Source organism: Euleptes europaea, chromosome 5, assembly GCF_029931775.1.
Source record: "Euleptes europaea isolate rEulEur1 chromosome 5, rEulEur1.hap1, whole genome shotgun sequence".
NCBI lineage: Eukaryota > Metazoa > Chordata > Lepidosauria > Squamata > Sphaerodactylidae > Euleptes > Euleptes europaea.
The window spans coordinates 29,645,799-29,671,694 of NC_079316.1; the positions used below are offsets into that span (position 1 = coordinate 29,645,799).

General features: G+C 42.3%; 1 protein-coding gene across 10 annotated transcripts in view; it reads right to left on the reverse strand.

Annotated features, from left to right (window-relative positions):
• The window catches only part of MBNL1 (muscleblind like splicing regulator 1), a 204,671-nt gene extending 179,773 nt beyond the window's left edge, over nt 1-24,898 (reverse strand). For 3 of the 10 annotated variants that reach the window (XM_056850312.1, XM_056850311.1, XM_056850310.1), the window contains exons 1-2: nt 1,587-1,947; nt 445-1,438 (exon numbers count right to left, since the gene is read on the reverse strand). In XM_056850312.1, the coding sequence (XP_056706290.1) occupies nt 445-618 (174 nt within the window). In that variant the 5' untranslated portion in view covers nt 619-1,438; nt 1,587-1,947. Of the gene's footprint in view, nt 1-444; nt 1,439-1,586; nt 1,948-24,832 lie in introns of those variants that run through there. The other 7 variants (XM_056850313.1, XM_056850307.1, XM_056850305.1 and 4 more) reach the window with 4 other exon arrangements.
• Nucleotides 24,899-25,896: the final 998 nt, after the last annotated feature.

Below are 25,896 nucleotides of genomic sequence, written 5' to 3' on the forward strand. Positions count from 1 at the left end.
TTGCTTTGACGGCAGCTGCCAGTAAACAACAAGCATCTACCCTGTGTCACTGAAGTTAAGCTGTGGCAATCATTTTGTGGCTGGCTTCACCTCCTGTGGCCACCATTTTGTGGCAGCCATTTTGTTGCTGCTACCAACGTGCCATGTCAGAATTTCAAATGTGACTGCGGGCTCAAAAAGGTTGGGGACCCCTGTTCTAACTAGATACATTTTTTTAAGTCTAAAAAAAGGATGCAAGAGATACAATCCCTCCAATAAGACATATCCTGACCTTTCTGAAAATACTCTGCTCTATCCTTGCCTTCAAAATACAAGTACATAACTTACAAACCCATTAATAGCAACAAAAACAGATACTACCTGCACTCGACAGCTTTATGGATTACAACTGTTTCAAGCATTAATTTTCCTTACACTTGGAAAAGAATGTTAATATTTACTCACTTTCAATGAATCAAAGCAGGCGATTACTCGTCCATTTTCAACTTGGCAGCTTTTTGATGGATGTGCAAATTTACATTCCGTATCCGGTCTTGAGCAAGTCCCTCTTTGGAACTCTCGACACACTTCCAGTGTAAGCCATTTTGTGTCCCGGATTGGTGTGACACTTACAGCCATGTTTAGGTTTTACAGGTAGTTAAAATTGTCAATGAAACGAACGACCAAAAAAAAAAAAAGAAAAAGAGAGAGGCCAAACTGATAAGACTGGAAATGATGAAAAATGTAACCTCCAAAATACTTCCCCAAGCCCCAAGCCCAACGTTAAAAGAAGATGTAAAATTGTGTTGTCACGACAGCAAGGAAAGATTTCCCACTAGTAAGTCCCAGCATGAAACAGTCAATCAAAAGGGGGGGTTGTACTTAAAGAAATGCTAAGATCACAGATTAAATGAGCATTTAAAAGTGTGGCCTAGGACTAGGCTTGTGCTCTCAGTAACCCATTCTGAGTGCCAAAACGCAAGCTGCGAAACGTGGCAGACCCTTCGACACAGATTTTCCAAGCTGCTCTCGGGAAAAGTTGTCTGAAAGGTAATCTCCACACAGCTCAATTTACAATTTTTTTTTTTTTTTGGTGCGGTGCAATCGGTATTGATTAGTTTGGCACAGACAGATGCAGCAGTTTAGAGCGACAAATCGAGAAATGATCTCTCCTCTCTTTGATTTTTTTTTCCCCCGGCAGAAGATATCTCACTTTTCCAGCAAACTTATTTCTATGAGAATAAACGAAAGCAGCCTAGGTGCAATGCCTGATGCTTAGAGCTTTTCTCTCGGCTTATTAAGTAGAAATGAGGAGGGGGGGTGGCTGGGCTAGAGGTGGAAGGCTGGATGTGCTGTCGTCGCAGTCTAGCTGGCAGCAAGCAAGGCAAAAAGCAGAGACTGCTCTAGAAGCGGTTCCAAGCAGCAGAGACGTCAGGAAAGGCACTTCTTTAGTACCAACCTGTAGAAAAAACAGATACGTTAAAATTTACCAGGCAGCATTTCACTGATGTCTCACCACATAATTATGTTGCCATGTGCTCCCTCAGTCTACCACCACACAGAAGCGATACTCTTTCGGTCTCGAGCAAAAAAAAAAAAATACTTACGGTGGAGCATACTGCAGCCAGCCATCGCAGATTTATTAAAAAGGGGTCCGTTTTCCCCTTCTGAAACAATCCATGATAGGGAGATAACCAATCACAAGATTGTATTGCAGCAATATTCTGGGCACAAAGCCAGTAATGTGGGCTGCTGTACGAAAGGTCGCGCCTGTCAGACGTTCATTGCTATGCTATAAGCCGAGAAAATGTCCATCAGATGCGACTTATTCGACTGCAAGAGGACGACCATGTGGGTTTTGAATTTACCCAACATGCAGTTAGTGGATTAAACCATGTTAGTTTTCAAACAGCTTCCAACTCGAACACAAGTGCCTGCGGAGTCCAGACAGAGGGAGGGAGGGGGGAAATAAAGGCAGACAGAAAGAAAAGCAGCAAGCTTCCCATCTGCGGATCATTTTTAGACTGCTTTCTGCCAGCTTTGCATCGAGCACAGCAAGCACGGAGCACGCCTACTGTATCTGACAGATGAATATAAAAGGGAAAGGGGTGTCCACAAATGGTACAGTCTCCTGACCTATCCAATTCACTTCCTTCTAAACCATAAGTCCTGCCTCCTCCTCGACAGAAAAGAAGCACTTTTTTTAGAACCGGGAAACTATTCCGTTAGGTCAGCACACACGCTGCCAGTGTATCCCGAGGCAGGCTAGGTACGGAGAAAAACACCTTCCCCCACTCCTTCCCCCAAGGCAAAAAACCTAGGTCTTAGGAGGGGAAACAGGACTGGTAGTGCTGTCAGGGTGCCTAGCATTACACAAGTCAACCTCAGATCGCAACACGGTTCTTTCACGGTGACCTTACAAACAGAGCCTGCGATCAGATTTAAACAACATGATGTTCTGCTGATCAATGCTTCTGAATTCAAGTGATAGGATCAGCGCATGCCTACCGATGCTGAGCCTCGGACATAGGCAAGAGCTGTTCTCCCGAGCAGTGTATATCTTAAAATGGCTTCTTTATGTGATCAGTTTGCTTTGCATTAACCTCGTCAGAACAGTCTTTGCCAGAAAGAAAGGGGAAAAAAAGGATGAAGATGGCAATGATTATTATTCAGAGAAGCAAACAACTGCAGTATTTCTCGGTCCCTGGGAGACAAAAGAGCTGTTGTAAATTTTATAAAGCAAATTAATTTGAGACAGGTTCGCAAGCTGGAATTCTTTTATTCTCCTTCAGCATAAGCACGATTCCCTGAGTTCACCATTTAGGGTTCACTCAGTTAGCTCAGCATCCTTGACAACTAAGTAATTCAGGACAAAGAACGGGGTTGGTTGGGGTTGGCAGATGCTTATTTATTTATGAAAATGCTTTATTAAACACAGTTCAGATCAGCCAAGAATGGAACAATGAGAAGATAATGGCTTTGAAGACCACTGTTTCCAGCATATTTTATTCCTATATATTGTGCTAGTGGAAGTTGCCAAAATAAAAGTTGAAGAGCTAGATTCCAGTCCAGTAGCATCTTGTGTGTGTAAATGTGCTGTCAAGTCGCAGCTGACTTATAGCGACCCATAGCAAGGGGCTTTCAAGGCAAGTGAGAAGCACAGGTGGTTTGCCACTGCCTTCCTCTGCAGAGCCTCCCTTGGAGGTCTCGCTTCCAAGTACTGACCCTGCTTAGCTTCCGAGATCTGACGAGATTGGGCTACACCATGCTGCCATCCCTTCCTAGTAGCGCCTTAGAGACCAACAAGATTTTTGGGGTATAAGCTTTCGAGTGTCAAAGCTTCATTCAGCAGATGCCTGACAATTATCTGATGAAGGGAGCTTTGACTCTCGAAAGTTTATACCTTGAAAATCTTGTAAATGCTTCTGGACTCAAATCTAGTTCTTCTATAAAGTTGGTATCTCTTTGCTTATTTCTTTTTTTAATACCTCTGTAGGACATAGCCTCTGGCTTCAATCCTACCATTCTGTTCTGTTGGCATCAGCATACCCTTTTGGTTCTTTCTTGTGCAACATCCTGTTTCCAACAACATTCAGTTAGATGCCTCCAGGAAACCCACAAGCAGAGCATAAGGGCAACAAGCCCCCTCCAACTGTTTCTCCCCCCAATTAACAGGCATTCCAGCACTTTAACCAGCAGCCTAACTGGAGTAGTCTCTTCTTGCCAAAATCAAGAGTTGGCTAAAAATAAGCAAGCTCAAATGGGACTGACTGAAGCTCAAAAATTACTACATATCATTTTTTATAAATAAGGTTACCATATTGGGCCAGATCCAAAATTGGCCTACAGATGTTAAACTAGATATTTGCCATTTTACAGAAGATTCTGGCCATTTAAAAAGGCAGTGAGGGCCCAATCCTTAATGGACCTGCAGTGCAGTGGGACCAGGCAATCTTGTTCCCCTACACACGTGCCTTTTCAAGTGCCAAAACAGCCACTGGTGAGGGGAGACAAGCCAAATTCTTCTCTAAAATGGTATTGGCATCCACAGGTCAAACAAGTGGTCACCATAACGTCTAGTTTGGCTCAGAGATGAAGTGCTCCAAGAATTTATTTTCAGTGTATTTAAAATACTGTAATATACCCCAAAAGGGGTCGCGACTTGACGGCACTTTACACACACACACAATATATCCCTTTAATTCATGTTCAGTTTTATTTTAAATAGATATTAATTAATTACAAAGCTAGGAAAAAATCAGCAGCTCTGGCTCCCAAAGTAAGACAAGAATGCCATAAATTCCTCCTTAGCCCTACTCCGTCATATCATATCATATGTTGCAAAAAGGGCCATACAGACCATCTAGTCCAACACCCTGCATAATGCAGGATCAGACTAGAGAATCCCTGACAAGTGTTTGTCCAGCCTCTGCTTAAAGACTGCCAGTGAGGGGGAGCTTACCACCTCCCAAGGTAGGTGATTCCACTGTTGAACAACTCTTACAGTAAAAATTAAAAAAAAAATCCTAATATCCAGCAGGTGCCACAATTTAAACCCATTATTGCAAGTCCTATCCTCTGCTGCCAACAGGAACAGCTCCTGCCCTCCTCTGAGTGACAGCCTTTCAAATACTTCAAGAGGGCAATCATGTCCCTACATCATCCCATCTTAAGCACATCAGCTTCTTGCCTCCAGATCTGTAACAGCTCAGGAGAACAATGGTTCACACAGGCACACAACTATCTATTTAAAGCTTTGGTCTTTTCATCTCGCATGTACATCCATTTCCAGACCTGGGATAAAACTGAGGACTAAGTCTATTCTTACTTTTATGATTGTGATGGTTCATACAGGGTTTTTCTCAACTGAATCTCAATGGGACAAAATGTGAAACCCCATAACTACAAATATCTAATTGACATAACCAGGAAGTGAGGTGAAGGTTCTATCATCATGAAGATCTGATAACAGGTTTATTCTGGTCTGATGTTAGCAACATGGGCAAGAAATAACAGGGAGATTTGTAAGCATTTACTACAGATGAAGAGGGACAGCAGGCAAAATAATTCTAAATTAGCAGGTTAGATTTAACACACAATGTTTCTTTCATCTGCCTGAAGCAACATCTTCTTTTTCCATGCTCAAAGGGATTCAACATTTCAATTTCTTTTACTATCTCCTATGTAGAATGCTCTCCATTTTCACTTAAGCAGAAATACTGAGGTTGCCAGCAGAGCAGAATTAAAGACAGTCACATGGGGAGGGCATGAAATTGTGTTTCACAACCCCCATTTTACAACTGAACCCTGATTTTTTTCCAAGGGAAAATACTGCAATTCCAGTAGAACTTTAGTCAGCAAAACTTGTCACAAGCATTGCATTACGCTGTTACATATCATGACTGACGTCTGCATCAGTTGCCTAAATCATAGCACAATACCTTATGGACACTATGTCTTATCACAACCATTTTGCTTCCACCGTAACATGCAGGAGTGACACTAAGATGCTTGAGCTGGAATGATTACAAGTCCAGGTTGACAAGTCTTACTATAAATTATATGGGGAAAGCCTGGAGTACATAATCCCTGAGATTTCCATTTCAGAGGGTAGCCATGTTGGTCTGCAGTAAGCCAGCTAAATTCAAGTCCAGTAGCACCTTAGAGACCAACAAGATTTTCAGGGTAAAGGCTTTCAGGAGTCAAAGGTATCTGACAAAGGGAGCTTTTGACTCTCAAAAGCTTATACCCTGAATTTTTAATCTGGAAGATGCTACTGGACCCGAATCTAGCTGTGCTTATGTCAGCGCTATACTTGAAGTCACTTTCACAGAAAACGACGGCTGTATTCCTGTACTTATTATATGCACAAATAGGTATTTGTACAAGCTGAGGAGTAAAATATCAATTCAATCAATACATATGCCCATATTCTGATATGCTGTTATGCAGACAGGAAGAAAAGAGATGGGTGGGAGGGGTCATATGGAAAAATAACAGGATAAAGAGTGGGAACAGGAAGCAGAAGAGCTATGTTCTAGTCTTTCCTGCTATAAATGTCCTAAATAATATGCGGAACTATTATTAAGTCACTAAATAATTAAGGTAGAACCCATTTTCTTAATGCTTTTTATGCTAGCCTGAACAGGAAATGTCAGATAGCATGAGCACGATGGCTGGTCTTTTACACACAGACTTTCTGGTAACTGGGCAGAGAACAGTTTTTAGGTTTAAACAGTTTGCTTTTTCTTATTAGAGAAAAAACACCCTGTATTTCTTATATATGTCTTTGCCTGCTTTATACAGTATAAGAAAGCAATATTCTGTTTATGTGGGACAATGCAGTGCAGAAACCAATACTCTGTTTAAAAAGGACTGTCATAATGTAAAGAAGAAGAAGCAGCATGGGGCAGAATGGCCAGACTGGCTGAGTTTAAGAAAGGACAGAGTTGGAGAACCAGACACAGCTGACAGAAGGTGACCTTAGTACTTTGCCAACTTGCTTTTCAGAGAGAAAGCCTGGATCCCTGAACACCCAAGCTATTAACCTGCTCTGAAAAAGCAAACATTGTCCAGCTTTTAAGATTACATGGAATAATGCCGTATAATATTATTCTTAAACACAGAAGGCAAAATCCAAAAGTGATTCAAAAATAATCTATTGCAAAACATTAACGTCTGATAAAAAAAGTCATGCTTTTGTTACTAAAGCCGTTTAATGCCTAGTTTTCACCTTTAATTCAATTTTTATTCCAGAAACCGCAAATCTCATTATGGCTACATTCTAACTTTCAGGTTAACCTTGTCTCAAGTTTAAGGCCATATATTAAATCGGCTGCATGAATGTAGATAGCTGGGAAGGAAAAAATGTCTATCTGCATTTTCTGTGCATGTCTTTATGGCAGATAAGTGAACACCTATCTAAAAGTCCATCTCCTTCCGTACATTCCTGTGTGCTTAATATGGTCTTCAGACTGCAAAACAGAAATGTTCAGCAAGGCATTGTTATAACGGAATTAGAAGTGTGGTTAGATGGAACAGTCCAGAAGGCCATCTACATGTGGAAATACCAGTAGGTCTGTAGTCCACCTCACTGATTATTGTATTATTATCATCTGGCTTTTACTACCTTGGAATCCCATATTCTGCATTTCTCACATGTTGCCTCACCTGAGATAGTTCTCATTGTTACTAGCGTTGTCTTTGAATTTTTGTATTCTTAATCCTACTGCATTGTTCATTGGATGCCTTATGCTGTATAATTACATTTTTTCTCTGACTTTACTCTGTAATCTGCATTGAGTCTCAGTGAGAAAGGAGGATTATAAATAAGCTAAGTAATAAATATAAAATGAAATGCAGTCTTCAGGCTGCCACCTGCTCACTGTGGCCCCACTTAGAGTCACCCACCTGGCATCAACCAGAGCCCAGGCCTGTCCCATCTTGGCTCCCACTCTATAGCCATTTATGCATGGCCGTTCCCTCACAGTCACCCTGCCAACTACTTCGGGGCTTTGCTTTGATTATGCTTGCATTTTCCGACTATCAGAGGTCACCTCACTCTCCCCACACGTCTGTGCATTTTCCGCACATTTTCTGGATGCTGGTTAAACACAAATCCAGAAAACGTGGATGTGTGGAAGCATGCGGGGAGAGTGAGGCGACCTCTGACAATCGGAAAATGCAAGTATAAGCAAAGCAAAGCCCCAAAGTAGTCAGTGGGGTGACAGTGAGGAGAAAGAAGTGCCCTGGTTATTGAGGAACAAAACCTGATTACCAGGGCCACTCCCCTCAACTTTCCCCCAAACGAAATCAATGTCCCACAGTCTATGTAGGCTTTTCTGTAGCCTCTGGACAGCATTAAAGGTACTGGTCATGCCATTTGCCCAGCCATAGCTGGTAAACCCCTGCCCTCAACCCCAGTCTCCCACCCTCAAGAAATTGAGGAGTGATAGAAAAAATGGCCAGAAAATGTCCTTCATAGTGACACAATGCGGTCTGCTAAAGACCATAGACATGTGGAGAAAAACTGAGAGTTACCTGGAAGTGACATCACATCCTCCCTAAATGTCACCCTTCCCAGACACTGCCCTCAAAATTTACTAGGCAGTGCTGGTAACCCTATGTATAACCCTCAAGATTCTTGGGTCCCATGTATCTTTGGAGAAATCCTCCTAAAGTAAATTGGGGGTAAAGAAGACTTTATTTGTGTCGCCTGCACTTAAATTCATTAGCACCTTTTTCTATGTCCCAGATGGTGGGCATCTTGGCCATCTTCTGGTCACTAGGTATGGGGGGGAGGTAGTTGTGAATTTCCTGCATTGTGCAGGGGGTTGGACTTGATGGCCCTGGTGGTCCCTTCCAACTCTATAATTCTATGAAATACTCTTAGATTTGTGTTGCTTCAATTGCCTCCCCCCACCACCCGCAAACTTCCATTGCTCCACATTTCAGACTCCTGTGACCAATAGATGGAAACAGACCTCCGTTCGCAGAATTTCCAGAACAGGCAAACTGTGCAAAATACCATCTGCTGTGTGTCTACTGTCCAGTTCCCACAGCCATGTTTCTGAGACCAGTTCATATAAGCAGCAAAGTCAAATGGTAAAACTGTTCCTGGACAGCAAATGGGGATTACATATTTGAATTCTTTTCCATGAAAACAAAATAGAGCGTTCTTATGAACATCTACCAAGTCAGGAGAAAGGACCCAGAATTCCCAGCTTCCTGACATGCCTTTTTGCTACATGCAGGCAACGTGTTTGTTCCCATGGCGAAATATCCACACATATAAAACATGCTGCTCCCAATAAACAAACATAAACCCTGTAACCTTGAATTGGCACAATCTAGGAAACTTTACCATTAGATTATATCATTAGACTAGAAAGTTCCTAGTAGAAGAATATCTGGGTAACCCAAACCATCTGGATGGCAGCCAAATTATTTAGGATAAATAATGTACTGCATATGCAATTCAATGTAATTCAATGCATACAAATGATCAAACCATTTGGATCACTTTTCACGGTTGGGTGCCTCAAGTGCTAAAGAAGGTCAGATCAAAGCCTCCATGTTTCTGCAATACTCAAGAGCTTTAAGGAATTTGTTTGCAAAGGTGGCTCAAATTAATCATTAAAATAATATTGTGCTACTTCCAGTTTTTCGCAGTCGCTTGATGTAATTGTAATCGTTTCAAAAACTGCAAACATGTCACTAGCTATAACATTGCTATGGAAACACTAACAAGGAATAATATTCTTTGAGGATATTTTTTTTAATAATGCACTCAAATTTAGCTACCAACTCTCATTAGCTGTGATGGACACTTACACCAGGGTTTAGAAACTGTTCTTCTTTAATAGCCTTGTCCTCTGAAACCGTACATGTACTTTATAGGAAATTCATATATTACAACCCAAATCCAAAGAACTGTGAAACTCTAATTTTGCATGTCCACTGGGACTTTGGATGCCTTTCTCAAACAAGATCCCACTGATGCAGCACAGCAATCTTCTTGCAGAATTCAGGGGAGTGCCAAAAACAGTCTGGGATGTATCATTTGACTCTTCAAAGAGAAAAAAGGGGGGAAATAAATAGCTGCCCATAATCCCATGAGAATTCCTGAAATAGTTCTATGAATCCTGAACTTAAAAAAAAGAAAGAAAGAAAGAAATATGGGAGTAAGCTACTCTGTTTACCATGCCTCACCATTTATCATATTGCATTGTTATGTCTGCATTATGTGTATATGGAGATGAAAAGCTGTTCTGGTATTTGCAAAAAAGAATGTTAAAAGCACACCCACTTCTAAAAAGCTTTCTGTTAAAGAATAAATATCTAGTAGTTGTGGCTACAGTTAATATGTGGTTAGAGTGTCTGATTAAACTCCTTTTTATTTATCTAGTTTAATTAAATGAATAGTTTTGTCATCTAGAAATGAAATTGAAGTACTTTGGACATTCAGATGCTGTAACAATTAGTACTGCTGCTGCTACTACTACTACTACTAGTAGTAGTAGTAGTAGTAGTAGTACCAGAAGGAACTAGTATTCGACTATGAAAATAAACTGTTAACCAGGAAATGCACTGAACAACCCCACGGTGGGTTGGATCCAGATGAAATTTTCCAATGGCAGAATGGAACTTGCCTGCCTCCCCATCCAACTGCAGCCTACTGGTTTCAACAGAATGCTGATCCTGGGGGATAAGGGACTCTGAGGAATGACATGGGGGGTCTTCAGTGGGAAGGAGTAATCAGTGGAAATAATCTGAATCCAACCCACTATGTTTAGCTGGATGGACTCTAACAGGAACTGTTTTGAGAGGACCATGCTAAATCCATCTGTTTCTTTCAGGGCCAGTTCACACTTTGAATCTAACATAGTAGGTTCAACCATGTGTGGGACATCAGGTATGATGGCGTCATGCAGGAGTCTCAACAACTCTTTCTCTGAAGGGCACAAAAACAACTTATTTGCCAGGAGACCGATAGAACTTTCTTTCATACATGGTAGTCCTGTCAGAAGATCAAAAAATTATGTTGTGAAGTCCATAATGAAATTCAAAAAATCTTAAAAGTTAAATTTGAAATGGACCCCCAAACTATGTTGTTAGGAATAGCCCCAACTGTCATTGCGAAATCATCAGAAGAGTTATTCAGATATATGACCACGGCTGCAAGAGTGGTGATCGCTACAAGGTGGAAGTCAAAAGAATGTCATGGTCTAGAAAAGGGCTTCGTAAACTTTTTCCACTCACGACCCCTTTTCGCCTGAGAAATGTTTACGCAACCCCGGGTATATAGGTATATAAAATAGGTTAACAAGTCAAACATTTACTGATAATAAATCATAAAGAAACCTTTTACTGTTGCCAAATTTTTCGTGACCCCCACATTCAGTTGCGTGACCCCATGTGGGGTTGCAACCCACAGTTTAAGAAGCTTTGGTCTAGAAGAACGGAAAGACAAATTAGCAGAATATGCAGTGATGGCTAAGTTGACAAATCAAGTACATAAGAGACCCAGTGAAGAGTTTCAAAAGAACTGGAAACTGTAATACCCATATGAGTTGTGAAAGATGCATACAAAGTGGCTAAACTGAAACTTGTACATTTAGCATGGAAATTGGTTAGAAAAGTAACCAACAGAAATATCAAGGTTAATTTAGAGGATAATTTAGTAGACAAGCTCACGATGAGCTTACAGAGTATTATCATTTTAGAGAATGAATAAGTAAACAATGACAAAAATTAGAATAGTAGAACAATGGCAAGATATTAGTATCTGTTTTACCCAGGTACAGATTGCTTTTCCTTTTATAGTTTAGGTTTAATGCTTTTGTATTGTGTTTTGTTATATTGACTATGTTAGTTTGTAGTATATCTGTTTAGGTGTTTGTGTGTGGGGGGGTGGAAAAACAAAATAAAACACTTTTTTAAAAAAAGGATTTGCCACGCTCAAGTTTCTGTGATGTCTTGCTCCTCCCCTCTCCTCCCTCTCTCTGCATCCTGAACATGATTCCAGACTTTCTGATTTGCTCAAGTATGATTGCATGTTCATCACCAAATTGGAGTTGGCAAAAACACTATTCATACATTTTGTCAGCATGCAGTTAATTAAACCCAAACTGTAAAAAATGAATATAAATGAGGAGAAACCAAAGTACGTGTTTTAGAGTAAACCCAGGTCTAAAACACCGTCTCCTCGAAATTAGTGAACTTTGCCTGGTTCATGAGACGCACGATGCTTGAATAACTCTGTGTGATACCCATAAGGATACCCATATATAAGATTTTTTTTAATTGTGCAGTATCTAGAATCAATTAATTAACAAATGTTTTTCCCCCTCTCCTGGAGCAATTTCTTAGAGCGATCTTAAAAAAAAAAAAACTCCAAGCATGTAGGCGTCTCTTGCCTCTTCACTTTATATAGGAAAGACTTATCTATTGTTATACTTAAAATCTGAGCTATTTATATGTATGTTATCGAGTACTCAGCTTTATTCATGTTCTTCCATCTTTACAAAAGCATTCTCATACTTAATGGAAAATCAAACATAAGTGTGGCACTTCTCATACAAAATATTTTTTATGAAAACAAGGCCTCATTTAAGATGAATCACAAAAAGGGTTCATTTTAAAATGTAACGGCCCTGATCCAACTGAACACAAAGAATGTGTGTATGTGCGTAGTCTCAGTCAGATACCCAGCAAGAGTAACCCTTAGGCGTTTGGAAAGGAAGGGAGGAGAAAGGACACATCAGGCCCGCTGATCTCTCTCTTGCAAAAAGCTGATGAAAGGTACTAAGTAGGTTACCAAGGCTATGTTCATCCAGCACCAGCTGGTCCTCTGAGCTGAGTAACAGTGTATACAATACCCATTTGCATGCAGAGTTCCTCAGTCAGCTAGGAATAAGGATATAGAGGCCTGCATCCATATGTGCATTTCCTTAACAGGACTGGAATTTAGAACCAAATTAGATAAGACACTGGGAGATGTATGAATGGATCTCTCAACCATTTGTATTGGTAAATAAGAAGCACAAGATGAAGGCCATGATGCAGCAGGAGAGGGATTCTTCCATGCAATTGTTATGGACTCAACCAGTCCCCAGCCCATACCCACACAGCTGCTATTCGCCTTCTACATGCTATTTGCCACCCCCAATGGGTGAACATCAGCCAGGGGGCATCTGAGGTCAGGGAAACAACATAGGGGGGAAAGTACCAATCCATGGTCTTGATCCAAACCAATGTTGCCCTATCCCTGCAGCAGCTGTCTACCAATCAACTGTCTCATCTAGCCTCTCATCTCGTGTCTCATTTCTGAGTGCTCAGATTGTATTCTTCCATATGGCTAGCATTAATTTCTTGAATGAATAAATAAATAACTTGCTTTCACATATGAAACACGTATAGCTAATAGAAGAAGATTTGGTTTTTATAGGCCAACTTTCTCTACCACTTAAGAATCAAATCGGCTTACAATCACCTCCCCACAACAGACACCCTGTGAGGTAGGTGAGGCTGAGAGAGCTGTGACTAGCCCAAGGTCACCCAGCTGGCTTCATGTGTGGGAGTGGGGAAACAAATCCAGTTCACCAGATCAGCCTCCGCCACTCATGTGGAGTGGGGAATCAAACCCGGTTCTCCAGATCAGTCTCCACTGCTCCAAACCACCATTCTTAACCCCTAATAACCACAGAATTGCCTGAATACAGACACATAAGCTAATGAACTATATAAAATGCATAAATTTTATTCAAGAGACTACTGTCATTGATTCCCAACTGAGCAATTGTTACTTTTAGGTCTGCAAATAATTTCATAAAGCTTATTAGTCCATGAAAAATATTTACTAGCTACCTGATGACGCACAACCATCCCACAACTGGTGCACAATGGCAGCCAGGTAACTAGGTATTCACAAGACTATTTTTCTATAAAAATGGAAGTAATGCTAGTTGAGAAGCCTGAGGCTTTGAACAACAGTGTACTTCCCACTACTGCTGACTCAGTTAAAACCCTGGGGGTTATACTGGCTCCAACATTACTGCTGGAAAAGCAAGTTAACACACTGAAAAAGTGCTTTCTTCAAACTTAGTCAAGCTTGGAAGATGGCCCCCTACCTTGCCTCAGCCGATCTAGCCACCTGGATCTACGCCACAGTTAACACTGAGACCAGACTATTATAATGCACTCTACAGGGGTATGCAATTGAATCAACTCAGAGATTCCAGTTGCTGCAGAATGCTGCGGCGCCGTTATTATTGGGAGTAAGATGGAACATGGACATTATATGCATTCTGCAATCACTCCATTGGCTGCCCATCAACTACCAGGTTCAATTCAAGGTACTGACTATCAAACACAAAGTCCTGCATGGCCCTGGACCCTCATATCTGCAGGACTTTCTCGCCTCCTACTTTCCACTGCAACAGATTTGTACATCTGTTCAGGGACTACAAACAGACAAGGGCCTACAACAACCCATATAAATGCTTGCTCTGTTGTGGAAACCACCCTGTGGAATGGTCTGCCTGAGGAGGTCAGGAAGGCTCCGTGCTTTTGCCATTCTGCAAACTTTGTAGAACACAGTTGTTCAGGAGGACTTTTCTGTAACCATAATAGGACTATATTATAACAGAATGGTTCAGGAATGTGTTTTATAAAGAGAAAGGGACTGCAGAGTATACCACTCTGTATAGGGTATATTATCTGTTTTGGGGCACATATTACCCTACTATCACTGCATTGTTTTCTACTGATGTAATACCATTTTTTTCCTTCATTATATCTTCATTTCTTTATCATGTCTAACATGCTGTACTTATTCAGATTTCTGTAATCCTGGTCCTGGTATACTTATTAAATGGCTCTTCCTACTGATTGTATCAACCCACAGTGTGTAATCTGCTTTGAGTCTCAGTGTGAAAGGAGGACTATAAATATAGTAAATAAATTAGTGAATTAGCTACTCCCTCTTTCTCAGCAACCAGAGTTTGCTATTACAGTTGAATCTTCATACTTCGGTCTGGTCTCATGTAATGGTAAATTATTATTTGCCACCAAAAAAGACAGCCAGTGTGGTATGTTGGTTAAAATGTTGGCCTAGCACTGGAGAGTCCAGGGTTCAAAACCCCACACGCCAGAAAACTAACTGGAAGACTTCGGGTTTGTCATTTTTTTCTCAGATCAACCTGCCTCAAGGGGTTGTTGTGAAAATAAATTAGAAGAGTGTGCTGAACCAAGCTATTATATACTGCATCTTTATTTAAAATAATACAATTAGTTCTTTTTAATTTATTAGTTGTGCATATGTGTGTACAGGGAATTGTTCTTCAGTTTGCTACTGGCTACAAAACTCATTTGGGAACTACAATGGAAAACACCCATTTTACCATTGCAAGATGTGAAGATATGTAAATTGCTGGTTGTTACTGATTATTGAAAAATTAACTGGTAAATCAGAGCATTTTTAATCCAAGACAAAAAATGTAAAATAATGGATCTCTCTTTGTTTTTCAATGTTCTTATTTCTCTATAATGGTTTCCTCTGAACGTACAGTATTCTCATCAAAACTCTTTCAGGTCAGTTCAAGATTAGAAAAGGCATTCTGTGAATGTTGCTTGTAATACTTTGTCTTTGAAAAATGATTACGTTACAGTCCAAAAGTTAGTACTGGGTTAAATCCATTATTGTCATGTGACTTAACAGTGTGCTTTTAATTATACATTAAACAAATAGGGCTTCAAATCTATTTATTTTCTGGCATATGAAGTCTAAAACACTAGAAACAAAGTATCTCCATACATAGTATGGGAAATGTGTTGTAAAATGCCAAAAAGTCTACAATTTGTTTTATTATTGTAACATAACTTTAAATGAGCTAGTGATTATATTCTAAAAAAATAAATAGTTTCCTTTGTCCTGCAGGCAATTTACATGCTGTCAGTCAAAATCTTTGAAATACAGGAAACATAAATGAACAAGTTGAAATATAAAAGGTTTGCAGCAATCACTTGGTTTTTCATTAATGTCAGTAAAAGTATTGAGACTCTAGCTTAACCCACAAAAATGGTCATGCTGGCATACACAGATGCAAGATGGTTTAGGGACAGGCAGCCCGATCCTGATGGGGCAGCAGCCAGGAGCAGCGTAGCCAAGCCGCCTCCTTCAACGCTTCCTGGCCGCCATGGAGGGGAAAAGAACAGTTTAAAATAATAAAAAACAAAGGAGGAAAATGCCGTAGCTCACAGGGGCATTCCTGAGGCGAATGAGGTTAGGAAGCTGCCCAAATGTAGCTCTGCCCCAGAGCGGGCACTCTCTTCTGGGATTTAGTTCCCTGAATGGCTGTGCTGGTGGCAGGGGCCGGCGGAGCTCCATGGCTCCCAGACACTGGCGTGTTTGCCCCTGCGCCGGCGTAGATGCCACTTTATTCCATTATAAAGTGGCACCTACACCGGCGCAGGGTCACGCCAGCTCCTAAGGAGATTCGATCCCCCCTTCAGGATAGCAGCCATATCACAGAATGACTCCCTGCTACAACTTTTTCCAGGGATCATTCATCTGAACAATGGTTGCAGAACTGGATACTATTATTGCCAGTGGGAACTTGTGACTGCATCTGTGTATTTCATGGCTTGTATCTTTTACTATCAGACCACATTTCTTTTACAGCCTGATTCCTACCCTCATTTGAAAAATAAAAGTTAGCCTTTGAAACTTATTTCTAGCATGATAATATGAGTTTCTAGCAAGATAATATGTGTTTTTATATATAGCACAGTGGGTTTCTGAAATATGGTGAATGTCACATTCTCATGGGATCACTGACAAACCCAAATGAATTATATGAATGTCCAAAAAAAGATTCCCTTCATTTTTGGACACACACCACTGACAATCGCACTCAGGTACCTGTCATCATCTACCAGCAGATGTTTGTGTGTCCTGAAATTCATAATGTTTGAGATTGTCAGCATCTATCAGATAAATTTACATTTACAGGCAAAGTATTTTAAAATATCATGAAAATGTGTGATTTTCTCCCTCCACAGCCATGGGTAATAAGTAAGGAGTGAATAGAGTTGTACCATATTAGTCCGCATACCATATCTCCATGATCAGGTGGTTAGGGCTATACCATATTCAAATATATTTAACACATCACATACAATATTTTCCCTATAAGAAAGAAAGGCACACACGCACAACTCATATCAGATGGAAAGTCATATAATGAATGAGTGGGCTCTTTTAGTCTCTCCTTTTAATTTTATAATCCTGTACCACACAAACATGTGTTATCCAAACATATTTGTACAAGCTCTGTTCTCCCACACGTAGCTTTCAGTGATGTGAAGAAGAAATAGTGTTCCAGGCTGTTGGTGGAACAGAATCCCAGTGTCTTTAAGAGCACTAAATGAACAGCCAGCTTTCAGATTGTTATGGCTCTGTAGAAGCAAAGAGAATTTTCTTTGCCAAATTATTTTTTTCTAACCTTGCAGCAAAAGAGGAAAGTTGACAAAATTTCTTTATTTTAGTTACAGGGAAGAAAGAATGAAAGGAGAAGAGAGTAAAGTAGTGTGATATAAATAGATCCTTTTGGACAATTAGAAGAAGAAGAGTTGTTTTTTATATGCCAACTTTCTCTACCACTTAAGGAAGAATCAAACCAACTTACAATCACCTTCCCTTCACCTCCCCACAACAGACATCCTGTGAGGTAGGTGGGGCTGAGAGAGTGTGACTACCCCAAGGTCACCCAGCTGACTTCATGTGGAGGAGTGGGGAATCAAACCCAATTCTCCAGATCAGAGTCCACCACTCCAAACCACCCCTCTTAGCCACTACACCATGCTGGCAATTACTAGATTCAATGCTGTCTGCGAGACCTTGCTAAAGTACATTACATAGTGTTCTACTGGAGCTTGCCCTCTAAAGCTAACAACAATGCTCAATTCCTATGTTGAGATGTAATTCAGATTTTTTTAGAAACAGCCATTTTTAATTTATCACAAATGCCATCACATTTTAAATAATGCACAAGAAAATACACAAACATACACAAATTTTTGAAAAAAATAATGCTTGGGTCTACACTAGTGTTTCCGCAGACACAAGCTCTTGAGCCCCCAAAACAAGATTTTTCCACCTCCCCCCACTGCTGCGGCAGTCCAAAATACCCCCAATCCTGCTCCTGGGAGTCCCCACTACCTCAGATTTTGAGGGGCATTTCGTGCTGTTTACTGTGGTTTTTAACCATTGTTAAGAAAAGTACAGAATTCTATTTTGTTTCTCCCCCCCCCACACACACACACACACCCTTTAGCTCTTTTCAGGGGAATGCTAGTGTTTAGACCACTTAAATGCCTATATAATGGTGCTGTTCTAAACGGAATTATACCCTTCTGAGCCCATGAACGAGAAGACTGTAAATCTACTTAGAATTGCTCTGTACTCACAATAATATGCCATTCTGGTCATATAGGCCAAAAGATGCTAAGATCTGTCCACCTAATCATAGGACTTTCCCCTTCATTTTCCTATTATCTCTCTGTTGAAATTCAAAAGTGCTGCTGTATTTTGAAGCAAATATAAACCGTAGGCCAGAGGTATGTTTTCAGCCAATGTAATGGCTGCTAATGCCGTATCCCAAGAAGAAAGCAACATGGCTTTCTTTAAGCCTCCCTGTTCCACCCACAGTCTGTTCTATGCAATAATCCATCCCTTCTGGGAATCTAGAGTTTCAATCTATAAACTGTGTCTCCTCTCAGCAAGTCAAAATAGTAGCCACCCAATAATGCTATTACTAGTTAATGCAGGTTCACATGGACGGAAAGACAAAATGCATTTGTATTTGCACATGGTCACTGGAGCACTGAAAAAAAATTAAAATTAAAGATCTAATAATGTCATCCGATGTGCAGCACTTGGTATGTCTGTTTAGGCACTTTATTCACATCCAGTGTGGTGCTCCAGACTATAACTGGAAATGCAACAAGCACTGCCAAAGAAAAGGTAGGGATGTGTGTGTGTGTGTGTGTGCATGCGTGTGTAGTGCCGTCAAGTCAAAACCAACTTATGGCAACCCCATAGGGTTTTCAAGACAAGGGATTAAGTGGTGGTTTGCCATTGCCTTCCTCTGCAAAGTCTTCCTTGGCATTCTCCCATCCAATTACTGACCCTAATAAGCTTCTGACAGCAGGCTTTACTATACTATACCATTGCTCATCCCAAGATAAAAAGATACTTATGCAGCTATTGGGTTTCTTGTGCTGCTATCTCCCCTTTCTGTATATAGTCTATGGGCTGGTTCATCTGTCATTGACTGCAACATCACAAAATTATAGGCAAGTGTGAATAAGCTACCACAGAAAAAACTTACAAATACCAAAGACAAAACTTACAAATCACATTACTTCAACTGCAATGTTTCTCAATAGATTTACACCCCTTTGGTTACCGTTCACTAAAAATACTACATGAACCAGCCTATGCCTTCTATACCCATATACTCTGACAATCTTGGCATCAAAACCTAGTTAGCATGTGGTAGTACAGTCACAGGTTAGTATGATTAATAACCTCGTTTTTAAATAAAAGCAGATTTGGGCCACAATGCAATTCTGTTCATGTCAGTGGGACTTCAACAACATGTATATTTATGTAGCAAAGCTTTTCCACTGGGAAAATATTACCTGGTGGAAGCAAGAGAGGTCAGTGAGAGCAACTATAGCTGAAGTCACAATAATGTTGGTCTTGTTACAGCTCTGTGTAACACAACATACTATTGTGTCATGCTTCACCAAGGGCTGGCCTAAAAAATGAGTAGGACTCTGTCTAAAAGTGTAGCGCTACATATCCTGAGCACAGCAATGTTGTAACAGAGCTGCCTCCAGATTTTTATGGGCTGCTGAATGGAATGTGTCCATAGGTTTCTCCACCACAGGTTCATTATCCTTCTCCCTTCAGTCGTGTCCATCATTCCCTGAGGGACTTCCCTTTCTATAGCCTGTGTCACAACAGATGTAGTTGTACCAATTTAGCTGCATGTTCCACCTGGCATAATAAATCCTCCCTCACTGAAAAACATGGGAATCCATCAGAATTATAGAAATGACATGAACCACACTGATAACCCTTGGACTATGTAAGCTAAGAGAGACATCCATGTGAAAATACGATGTTCAAAGTTGTCCACTACCTAACTCCAAATTTGTTGGGTGTTTTTTTTTAATGCAACATAATACAGAGCCCACTGTATTTATTTGGAAAATGTTACTGAGAAATATCTGAACCCTAGGAAAATTCAGACAAGCCTTCAATAAGCATTAGATGGTACTGTATTATTTTTAAAATTCATACCAGGTTTGAGCAATTCACAATGCACAAGCAGGCTATAGACTTTTCAAAATGCAGACGAACTTCTTCACAATAATTTTTCATCTGACCTGCATATACTTCCCAAGTTTACCTATTATGCAGCACAGAACTAAAACATCCTATAAATGACCAGGCAGAGATCCAAAGTACTACACAACCAGTTCCCCATCCCAGGAAATCTTTGACCTTGCGTTTCTAAAAGGGGAACCTCCTTAACATACCAAGTGGCAAACTACTCTGGAAAATAAGGGTGTTTCAAAAACAGTTTGTGATGTAGCATGGCTGTTTACTGGTTAAAGGTGGGGAAAAGTAAAAACTCTCAGACGGTATATGTCCAAGTCCTTAGGCATGCCTAAAATAGCTCTTTGGACCTTGGCCATAAACTTTGAACCCTTTAAATGGAAAGACCTACCTCTCCAATATAAATGGCTTTGATCAAGTTCACCGATCTAAGTTTGGGGATCTTATCATCCCTTCAATTGTGTAACCACAACTCACAACTGGGTCACAGGGTAATATTTCAGGCCACCAATGGGATGATGAAGCGTCAGCCACGGTCAATGCTCACTCAAACCAAGCCAAAGGAAATTTTCTGTCACATAATCACCTTTGCGAAATATAATGGCTTCTTTGAGGCCCACACAAAAATTTACTGAATTGCTCCTCAAACATTCTGCTTAGGAATGAACTTTGAAGCTATTATTGACCTTATCAAAATGATTGAGCGTGGAAACACTCTGCAGTATAGGACGCTGGCTATAATGGCTGAAGAGATTATTTGATCTGTGAATATTTTTTAAAAGTGGTATTCAGAAATGTTTATTCTAAGAATGGAATCCAATTCGAGTATCTGTAATAGTTACAAAATATCTTGTTCTTACATTTTCTTCAGTTACATAGTAAAGGTGACTGATTGACCTCTAATATTCCCTTCTTTTTCATCTCAGATTTTTTCCCTTCTAGTTGGCAAAAATTCATATGGCCCGAAAGCTGTTCAAAGGAGGCTTCTGAAGATACAGCAGTAATGAGCCAGCAGTTCAGTATATAAGCCAGCTCACTGTTCTCCTAGAATTTTCAAGAAGATGCAGGGATGGAAGTTTTGAACATGTACATTGGAGATGCAGGTTCACATTTCCACTCTGTCATTAAGGTAACTGTGTGTGCCTCGCCCAAGTCCCTGTCTCTTAGTCTAAGCCACCCCTCACATTACTTTTGCTACAATAAAAATATCCTGTCCTGCACCCTTGCCAGAGAATACAAAATTAATCTAAACTGCTCGGCAATCGGAAACACCCCATAGGCTTTTCTGCTGCATATAAAAATCCTATATTTTCTCCCCTATCCTCACAACAACCCTGTGAAGTAGGAGAGAGAGAGAGAGAGGGGGAGAGGGAGAGGGAGAGGGAGAGGGAGAGGGAGAGGGAGAGGGAGAGGGAGAGGGAGAGGGAGAGGGAGAGGGAGAGGGAGAGGGAGAGGAGAGAGAGAGAGAGAGAGAGAGAGAGAGAGAGAGAGAGAGAGAGAGAGAGAGAGAGAGAGAGGGAGGGAGGGAGGGAGGGAGGGAGAGAGGGAGGGAGGGAGGGAGGGAGGGAGGGAGGGACGGAGGGAGGGGCTGGCCAAAGTTTACCCAGAGAGCCTCATGGAAGAATGGGGATTTGAACCTGGGTCTTCCAGTCTTGTCAGACACACTAACCACTACACTACACTGGTGTTCTCTCCACAGACAGAGACAAGTTTTTACCATGATGTTTGAACCAGTATCCTACAGTTTTTTTCTAATCATAGTGCTCTCAAATCAGAGAATAAAACTAGCATTACACCCCAAACTCAAACTATATAGCATGAGAGAAAACTATAGCTATTTAGTAACTACGGTTACTCTAGTTCATATGTACACTATAGCATAGTTACCTCTAACCAGGAAAGGGAGGGGAGAAAAGTGCACACGTCTAAGAGGAAAGGAGGAGAGGGAACACAAGAGACTCTAGATCACTAAACTATGGTTTAACAGACAAGGAGCTGTCGTCTAAATCAGGCCAATAAGTTCCACGGTTGTGTTGTTAACATTGTAAGGCAAAGTATTTTAAAGGAATAGATTTTGATCTGCCAGTTCAATGAGAGCACCATGTGTGAACTGTCTGTATCTATACCATAAAGTAAAAAAAAAAAACACTCAGTTTATCTTCCATAATTATTTTGTATAAGCCTACCTTTTCTCTCTCTCTTTCTCTCTCTTTCCCCTACCCCAAATTATTTCATGCCTCTCTTACTGTCTATTTTTGAAATCTCCTGCCTTTCTGCACAAGCTATTTGGCCAGCCAAATAAATTACCAGTTAGTGAGTGCTTCCCAAGGGGAAACCAAAAGTGACGCTAATTTTGACAGCAGCGTTAAAACAACTACTCCATATTGAAAAAAATGAGTTTCTTCGCTCCTTGACCCTCAATTTGCTGCGAGCAGAGGAAGTAATTAACATGCCTCCAAAATCAGACTCCCTTGCAAAGTGTTGACAATTATTTTAAAATATCTGTACAAGCAATAGAAACTGTACTTCCCAACGTAACGTCTATACCCTGGCGCCTGCTAATGTCACTCTGCTGTGTCTCCCTGGAGTGCCTTCCTTTAGTCTTCTTTAGTCATGGTGGGTCAACTGCAGATTTTGCAATGCGATTGCACCGTCTCCCTGAAAACTCATTAAGCAATATCATTTTCTCTCCGCGTGTGCAACTCTGAATCTTATCTTTCCTATGGCAAAAAATTAACTAGTTCGTCTCTTTTGCCCTCCCTTGTTCTTCATACATTTTCAGATGACTAGCCACATGCTTTCTCTTGACTGTCAAGAGATCTTCATCAACTATGGAAAACCGTAATCTTCTGTCCATTCTGGAAATCTAACAACGTGTAGACAAGGGTCACAGTTACTAGATGACTTAGGAAAATCTTCGTTCAGGGCTGTCTAGTTCTTCTACAATCCTTCAGAACATGTAAGTGCACATATCCGAACAGGTCAAATGTGGAAACCTCTCTCTCTTTCTACTAAAGGCCTAAACACCCTAAAAACCATCCTCTCCGTTGACCTACCGTAAGATATATTCAAGATGTCATCGATACTCCTTGCTAAACTTTTCTTCCCTCCTAGTTTTAACTACATGAGATGAGTCCAACATCTACAACCACCACTTTAACATTTAGGAGCTGTGGATCTAGGCACCGGCTTTTTAAAAACTTACCTGTGCCAGTGAACTACTTTAAAGGCAGCCCAGTACACTGCAGCACAGTTAACAGTCCCCTAGAGAAACCCGAATCATAACATTGTTTCTTATGATGCAGTGCCATTAACAAATTCCTGCCCATTAAAGGACACACAGATTTGATATTTCCCATTCTGGAATAAAATTGTAAAATATTTCTTAGGAAGGCACACCACACCAATCAAACTCCAATCGCTAGACACCACATATGTACAAAGTGTACGTGTGTAAATAAATATACACCAAACCAGTTAATTTTTTTTCCTGTTTTTAAAGGAACCACCTCTTTTTTTTTTAAGGGGGATCCTTCACCCTGTAAATTTGGGCAAAAAGCCACAGTGTACCAAAACACAGTCCTACCCATATAAGGAAGCGCAACTAAACATGGCACCCCTAATTTATGGGCAGTGGGCAAGGGATGACCCTCTCCTCTAACATATCAGGCCCACACTTTTGTTAATTTTTTTTCTCCTTTCATTTTGAGTCAAAAGACTGACTAAGCACTTATGGGAGGTTTCGCCTTGGATTTGCCACTCTCTAGATGCACATTTCTCCCCATCCGAATTCTCAAAACTCAACAATCAGCCCCCCTGCAGAGTTTTGAGAATTCAGATGGGGAGAAATGCGCATCTAGAGAGCGGCAAACCCAAGGCGAAACCTCCCATGCGTAAGTGGCCTAAATGGATGAAATCTCATCTCTCCCCCCCCTCCACCTCCCCCCCGGGGGGGGGGCGGGCTTAGGAAAAAGAGGAAAGAAAAAATGGTGTTCTGATCCGGCCAGAGAAGGGGATGGTTGCAGCATATTCAGGGGTGGGCGAGTTGCAAAAGCCAACCGGGGACTTTCTTTTAGGCATCTTTAATCAAGCCATTCTTTGACACTGCATATAGGTATATCGACACATCGATTTCTAGTGCAGATCCCGCCGCCGGACCTTGTCGGAGCCGGCTGCGGTGGCCGCTCCGTGCCGGGCTAAGAGGGGGCATCCGTTCTCTCCCCCCTTGGAGCCGCGCCGGGCTATAATCAGGGGCATGCGGCAAGCCAAGCCCAGGGGGTAATTTAAGCTCGAAAGTAAAGGTCAGGGAGCGATCGGGGAGGTGGGGGGGGGCGCCTCTCCGTGCACCTGCTCGGCGGGTCCCCCCACCCGTCTGCGCGCGCGCGGACAGACTGCAAGACTGCGCCCGCACGGGACCCTGCAGAGCCCACGTCCGCACGCGGGCGGGGAGGGCGGCGGGGAGCGAAGCATACACAGATCTACAAAGTAGCAGAAAAGGGCAAGAGCCCAGGAGCACCTTAAAGACTCACAAAAATATTTTCTGGTAGGGTAGGAGCTTTCGTGAGCCTGTGGCTCACGAAAGCTCCTACCCTACCAGAAAATATTTTTGTGAGTCTTGAAGGTGCTACTGGGCTCTTGCCCTTTCCCACTACTGCAGACAGACTAAAGCTCCTACCCTACCAGAAAATATTGTTGTTAGTCTTGAAGGTGCTACTGGACTCTTGCCCTTTTCTACAACTGCAGACAGACTAAAGCTCCTACCCTACCAGAAAATATTGCTGTTAGTCTTGAAGGTGCTACTGGACTGTGGCCCTTTCCCACTACTGCAGGCAGACTAACGCGGCCACCCACTGTGCACAGATCTACAAAGTGTCCAGAAGGAGGGGGGGGGGGAAATCAACAACCAGAAGGGGAGGGAGGGAGGAGGAAAAGACCTCTTACCTCTCACATTTCTGTTCAGAGGCAGCCGCCAGATTGTAGACAGCCCGACCAAGGCATTGTGGGGGAATTCAGGAGGGGAGGACCAAGGCTGGAGGGCTGGGTGGGTGGGGGGAGGGAAAACTTGCCGATCGGCCCGGTCACCGCGGCATCCCCGGCGCCCCGAAACCTCGTGCAGCTGCGGTGCAAAAAAAAAGGAGGAAAAGAAAATAGAGACTTTGTGGCCGACGGCGCTGCTGCTGCTGCTGCTTGCTGCACACGCTTCTCTTGCAATGTCTGTTTCCGCCGCTGCCTGCGCCGCCCCTCCCGCGCCTGGCCCAAAAAACCCTACCAGGAAGCTCCGCCGGGCGCGCCCGGTGGAGCCCTGCAAGAAGCCGCCGGGAGGGGGACGGGGAGCCGCTCCCTTTGCGTTGCCGCTGCCCCGCCGCTCCGCCCCTCCGCCGGCGCCTGGGGGGAGAGGGGAGCCCGGGGGTGCTGCCACGGGGCGAGCGCGGGGGAGCCCCGGGCCGGCTGTCAGGCTCGCGGCGCCCCGCGCGGCTTTCGGAGCCGCTGGGGAGCGAGGCGGGATCCCCTCGCAGCGGCTCTTGGTATCTCCCGGGTTCCTGTGTCCAATGTGAGCGGGAAGAAGGGGTGGGGAGGCGGGGGGGGGCGCTGGGTTCTGGAGCGCAAGTGGGACGCCTGCGGGGACCCCCGCCCATGGAGTGGTCCTGCGCTGTTGATACCGCGAGCCTTCTTGGCGTTTTTGGAGGCAGCCCAGAGAAAGCCGCAGGAAAAGAGGGAGACCCAACAAGGGATGGACTGACTCAGTCAAGGAAGCCTCGGCCTTCGGTTTGCAGGGTCCGAGCAGGGCTGTCAAAGACAGGACGTTTGGGGGGACTTTCATTCATAGGGTCGCCATGAGTCACAAGCGACTTGGCGGCGCTTCACACACGACAAAGAGAAATCTGAAGGTTGAGACAGGGGGACAGACCCAACACTCTTTTGCAGTACTTTAGTCTATTTAAAACCCACTGTACGCTGTCAAGGCGCTGTACGTCGGCAGATACTACTTGTTTCAAGCGGCATCC